Source organism: Asparagus officinalis, chromosome 1 (assembly GCF_001876935.1).
Source record: "Asparagus officinalis chromosome 1, Aspof.V1, whole genome shotgun sequence".
NCBI lineage: Eukaryota > Viridiplantae > Streptophyta > Magnoliopsida > Asparagales > Asparagaceae > Asparagus > Asparagus officinalis.
The window spans coordinates 114,414,908-114,421,607 of NC_033794.1; the positions used below are offsets into that span (position 1 = coordinate 114,414,908).

General features: G+C 37.3%; 1 protein-coding gene across 1 annotated transcript in view; it reads left to right on the forward strand.

The window, feature by feature from the left end:
- LOC109839799 overlaps positions 3,937–6,700 on the forward strand; it is a 15,081-nt gene continuing 12,317 nt past the window's right edge. Inside the window, exons 1-2 of the mRNA XM_020408296.1 lie at positions 3,937–4,132; positions 4,292–4,689. Of these exons, the coding sequence (XP_020263885.1) occupies positions 3,937–4,132; positions 4,292–4,689 (594 nt within the window). The remainder of the gene's footprint in view (positions 4,133–4,291; positions 4,690–6,700) is intronic.

The following is a 6,700-nucleotide window of genomic DNA, read 5'->3' on the forward strand; positions in this document are numbered from 1 at the left end:
CCCCCCCCCCCCCCCCCCTTTTTTTTTTTTGCCTTTTTTGTGTGTTTGTGTAGAGGTATCACTTCATTCCAGTACGCTATATCACCTCTCTAGTCTATTTCAACCTAACTGTTCATTATTTATTTATGGTGTTGGTTAGATATGCTATTTATTATTCCTTTATTTTATGACTTAAGCTTAGTCATGTATAAATTTAGTTGTCTAAAAATGTTTAGTTTGGATGGAAGAGAATAAGGGGTAGAGGAAGGAAGTTAAATGAATTTGCCATTTTTGGGGATTTTTTTAAAAGGGAATGGAGGGAAAATAAAGTAACAAAGTTTACATCCCTTAATCTCTCCATTATATATATCTTGGTTCCCCCAAGATTGGAGAGAAGAAGATAATGGAGCGTAGAGGAAGTAAATTGTTTTGGACCATCATGATACAAATCCAACGGCTGATAAATAATCTCTTCATTCTTTTTACTAAACTCCCAAACATGATTATTACGTTTAATTTATGTAGAGTACAGATAGTTGCCGTTCTAAACTTTTGTTTATGTTGCGAGTGCTTCTAAACTTTTGTTTATGTTGCGAGTCCTCAAAATCCTTCTCTTGGAGGGTGAAAGTGAAAGAATGCAGAATTAAGCCGCAAGCTCAGACGTCGGGCTTTTCTGTGTCCGACCGGTGCTTTGAATCCGATGATAAAATTTTTCAAAATGGATGTAACAGCGATCGCTTAAGAAAAGCGAAAATGGATGTTAAATTTCTGTACGGTTGCGATTAAATACAAAATTGTAATTTGATAACATTATTTTATTTCACATAATCTGTAAACTTGAATGCGGTAAGTTGAGTAAATTCATTGTTAATTTATAGCCACTATGAGCTTAGAATGTTCTGCTTGAATGCGAGCTTAGAATGTGCCGCTTGCGGTTGCGTGTGAGGCGTCTTGAGAGAATTTGATCGCAATTTTCTTGAATCAGTATCATGTGATATTAATCGACTTTTCCCCCCACCCTTTACGATATTGTATAAAGGAGACCATAAGTTTTTTTGTTTAATCGATAAAATGTGAAATTATGTAGATCTCTCGTCTACATAAGCTATTATTGGAAAAATTCCATGAGGACCCCAAATCCATGGGACCAGGAGGGGACATGTGAGGTGTCACCTCCTGATTGCATGATCTATTATTCATGAACAGTAGATCTTGCAACCAGGAGGTGACACCTCACCTGTCCCCTCCTGGTCCCATGGATTTGGGTCCCTGTAGAACAACCCTTTTCACTAGTAGAAAGCACACAGATTTATTATAACAAAAATTTAGAGGAACTTTAAATATCCTCGCAAACAAATAGCCCCAAAGCGCCATTAACTATTATCTGGCTTGTTTGTTCTAAAGAATTATGAAAATCCTTGGGATAAAAACAGTACTCCACTTAAACTAATTCCACATTGGAGTAGAAACAATATATTACATTTTAAAAAAAAATTGATACACTTATTTTTTTGTAGTGAAGAGTTGCTTAAAAAAGTGTAGTACATTTAGTATTATCCTTAAAAAATTACAAGAAAGAGAAGGTCCAATGTGAAAAAAATTTGTAAATACCAGAATATATGTTGTTTTTATGTCTGAGGTTCGGATTAAGGGGCTGTTTGTTTGCCTAAAAAAATGGGAAATCAAAGAATAGGAAAACTTGTATTATGGTTATTTGGTTGTCTAAAAAAAGAATGAAATCAAAGAATCGGAGATGAGAAAGAGATGAGTTATCACCATATTATTTAATGATGTATGTGATTTTTTAAGAAAATTTGTTTTATGGATGTTTGGTTGGTTAAGGGCCTGTTCGTTTATTTCCTAAAAACCAAGAAATGGAAATGGAAAAGGTGGAAATCTCAAAATAATCAATTTCTTCCATTTCCATCCCTAAAACTCACACACAACATTCAATAAAATATTATTTTCATCCAACAACTCATCCACATCATCTAATAAAATATTATTTTCATCTAACAACTCATCCACCACATCTAATAAAATATTATTTTCATCTAACAACTCATCCATCACATCTAATAAAATATTATTTTCATCCAAACATCATTCAACTCATCTCTTTTCATCATTTCAAATCACTCACATCATCGAATAAAATATTATAACAATTCACCTCATCTCATTAACATTTTATTTCTTTGTTTTCATCCCAAAAAGTTGTGAAAACACTTTTCTTAATCTTTCTTCACATCACCCAATAATACAATGACAACCCATCTCATCTCATTTCATTTCTTATTTTTAAGAATGAACCAAACAAAAGAAAATAACAAAACTACATGAAATAGGTTTCTTATAATTCATTTCCTTATTTTTTTTCGCCAACCGAACAACATCAAAACTAGTTTTCTTAAAAAATCACTCACATCATCCAATAATAATGTGACAACTCATCTCATCTCATCTCCATTTCTTTGATTTCCTTTTTTTTAGCCAACCAAACAATTCAAAAACCCATTTTTCTTAGAAATAGTTTTCTATTTCTTTGATTTCCCATTTTTTTAAGGCAAACGAACAGGCCCTAAAAAAATAAGTAAATGTATTATAAGAAACATATTTCCTATATAATAGGTTCTTTTCTTATGTTTGATTCATTTTTAAAAATAAGAAAATAGATGAGATGAGATGAGTTGTCATTATATTATTGGATGAAGTACCCACACTTAAGGAAATCAATTTCCTTAATTTTTTTGAGGAAATGTGTGGAAATAAAATGTTAATGAGATGAGATGAGTTGTCACCATATTATTGGATGATGTGAGTGATTTTTAAAGATGAGATGAGATGAGTTGGATGATGTGACTCATTTCTTGTGTTTGGTTTATTTTTAAAAGTAAGAAAGGAGATGAGATGTGATGAGTTAGTGGATAAAAATAATATTTTATTGATAAAAGTGTATAGATTTTCTTTTCTTGGGGTGAGTTTTAGGGATGGAAATGGATAAAAATAATATTTTAATGAAAAAGATACAGAGATTTCATTTTCTTGATTTTTAGGAAACCAACCAAACAGCTCCTTAAGAGAAAAGTTACTGACGAGGCTGCTATTATAGTGGGTCAGAAATACACGGCAGGGTTTGGTTCCTTAGAGCAAGTGCAGCAAGCTCCCAGTTGGGAGTCCTAGTCAGCATGCTCTCAAGAGCTCTCAAGCATTTTAGAATAAAAAATTAACAAATTAAGCCTTGGGAGGCACTCCTTTTTTTATGGAGCTCCAACAAGCTCCTAGTTAGGAGCTTCAACAATATCAAAAAAACCCCCTTCTTTTAATATTTTACCCATTACTTTTAATTATATTTAAACCTCTTGTATTTTATTTCTAACCGTTGGATACGGCCTTCGAGGGAGTGCACACGGTCTTCGAGGCAACCCACGGTCTACGAGGGAGCGCACACGGTCTTCGAGGTAACCCGCGGCTTTCGAGGGAACACACACGGTCTTCGAGGTAACCCGCGGTCTTCGAGGTTGGGTACGAAGTTCGAGGTATCGCAAACTTTGACCGTTAACCGACTATTTCCTATAAAATTCGATGGCTTCTCTCCTCAACCCATCATCTCCCAGAATAAAATGTCTAGCTCATCTAGCTCTAGCGATGATGAAATGATGAAGACGTTCTTTCTTATGGGAGCTGATGTTGTTGAAATGTTCAACTTCAGTTCAACACAAACGACGTATCGTGCTCCATCGAAACCGACTGGAAGGCCACAATCGGTTGTTCCAAGATTATTTTGCTGACGCACCAACCTATCCTCTTTATTATTTTCGTCAAAGGTTCAGAATGACACGTTCATTATTTCTTCGAATCCACGACGCAGTCGTCGAACATGACAAGTACTTCGTCTAAAAGAGGAATGGTGCTGGACAGTTAGGACTATCTAGTCTTCAAAAGATTACTGCAGCTATGCGAATGCTCGCATATGGAGCATCCGTTGACTCCGTTGACGACTACGTTCGGATTGGTAAAAGTACGTCGCTTGAGAGCGTGAAGAGGTTTGTCCGATCGATTATCAACATCTTTGGAGAGGAACACCTTCGTGCACCGACTAATGAAGACGTTGCATGCCTGCTCGAGGAAGGCTCACAACGAGGTTTTCCTGGTATGCTTGGGAGCATCGACTGCATGCACTGGACATAGAAGAACTGTCCAACTGCCTGGCAAGGTATGTATACTGGACATTTTCATGAACCTACAATTATTTTGGAGGCCGTAGCTAGCAAAGATCTTTGGATATGACATGCCTTCTTTGGACTGCCAGGGTCTCACAATGACCTTAATGTTCTACATCGTTCACCGATTTTCGCACAACTTGCGGAGGGAAGAGCTTCACCGTGCAACTATACTGTCAATGGCCACGAGTATAATATGGGATACTATCTCGCCGATGGGATTTACCCAGAGTGGTCCACATTAGTGAAGACTATTCCAGTACCTCAAGGAAACAAGCATAAGTACTTTGCTCAACAAGAAAGCGCAAGAAAAGATGTTGAGCGAGCTTTTGGCATGTTGCAAGCTCGATTTGCGATTGTTCGTGGACGTTTCTGGCAACCTTGTGTGCTGAAAGATATCATAACAGCTTGTATCATAATGCATAACATGATCGTTGAAGATGAACGTGATTGTCAATTGGACAACAACTTCGACTTTACTGATTCGGTACCAGTCGTTGAACCTTCTCATGTGCATACGGTGCCTCTAACTGAGTTCATCCAAAATCATCATCGGATCAGGAACACGCAAACACACAAATCACTAAAAATGATTTGATCAAGCATCTGTGGCAGCTCAAGGGATCCATCGCCTTGGATTAAGGTTCTTTATGTCTAATGTAATTTCAGAAAAGGAGTTCAAGTTGTTGTACTACGCCAATTTCATTTTTAATAAAGTAGTTGTTTTCATTCAATGCCAAAATTTTCAACTTCAAGTACAATCATAAATCTAATACAAGATAATATTTGATAATTAGGAAGAACTAATGAGGATGCGATGCGAGTACAATATATGATAATTAGGAAGAACCCTTGGACATCCACCTCTCCAATATCTCTGCCTGACGCATTTCAAAGTATTGTCATTGAACTGAATTGAGTGTTGAGAGATCCATCTTCATGATATCGTCATCTTGTTTCTTCTGTTTTAGCTCCATTTTTTCTTTGTTGGTTTGCTTCATCCACGCGAAAGCCTCTCCCATAATGGACTTAGCGGACTCAGATTTGTCCACATTTTGTTTCCTCTTGAGTTTTGCCGCTTTCCTCCCTTCAGTCCTTGCTATAACATCATCCGAGTCAATGTTCAACTCGATGGGGGTCGCTGGCATGGAATTGTTTGGTGGGGAATCAGAGTTCGTGGTTCTTCTCGGCTGTGATCGAATCTTATTGTAAGTTTCCATTTGTTGGATCCACTTTTGGTGATGACGCAACTCAACCCAGCAATGGTCAAACACGAATGGCTTACCATAAAGGGATTAGTATAATTCTTTTACTTCTGCAGTCTACACAAGAGTTAATTTTAGAATAATTAAACATATAAGTTAAATATTTACATAAAAACATATAAGTTAAATATTTACATAAAAACATATAAGTTAAATATTTACCTGGTCAATAATTTCCGTACCAGATCTTTGTCTTCATTCAATCTGAGCAACGCACCCGCAGAACTTATTGACAGATAGTTGAATCGTTGACCAACGGTGCATCATTTTGGTTTGGTGTGCGATTCGTTGGATCGGTGGAGTATTGGATAAAGTAGTCGTTAGCTCTGTGCCAAAACTTATCTTTGTGTTGCCCCGTACCTTGGATGATGTCTTGGCTCGTGTTCAGCCAAGCAGACACAAGAAGCTTATCCTCGTGGACAGTCCAATTTTCGGACTACGTGTAAGCCTTCTTCTTCTTTGTGGTCGGTGTTTCTTGGGATGACACTTGTTGTGTTGCGGATTGCGAGAACTCGATGGGATGACCTTCTTCTCCGACTTCTGTATAGAACGGTGAGTATAAGGTCGATCCTTCACCGGTAAGGAGATGCGAATAATAGTTTTGTGAGGGATCCATGAGATTTGTAATTTGATAGGGATATATAGAGTTTTTTTTATAAGAGAGTTGTGTGAAATGATTTGAGTAGTGAGTTGTGAATTTATAGATGATTTTTTACAACAGTAAATTTTTCAACAGCATGATTTTCACAACGTCAATATTTCCACAACGTCAATATTTCCAACGACATGATTCCACAACGTCAATATTTCCAACAGCATGATTTTCACAACGTTTGATTATCAACAAGAAAAAATTTCACAACTCAAATCTTCGACAGACGGTTAAAATCAAACAACGCACTCCATTAAAAAAAAAAAATCAAAAACTCCTTCTTCTCCCTTCGACAAACCCAACCCCAATTCTTCGACAGACCAAACCCATTCATCCCCAAATCTTCGACAGACCAAACCCCAAATCCTCCCCCTTCGCCACCATCGTCTCCGACCCAACCCCAGCTGGCCATCGCACAGTCTCCGAACGCCACCGCACAGTCATTCCAATCTTCGACAGACCCAATTCTTCGAACGCCACCGCAATCTTCAACAGACCTGTAGGCTGTCTACAAATCACAATGGATAGCTGATCCAAACAAGTCCTGACAATAGGAGTTACAATCAGACGACTCCCCAATC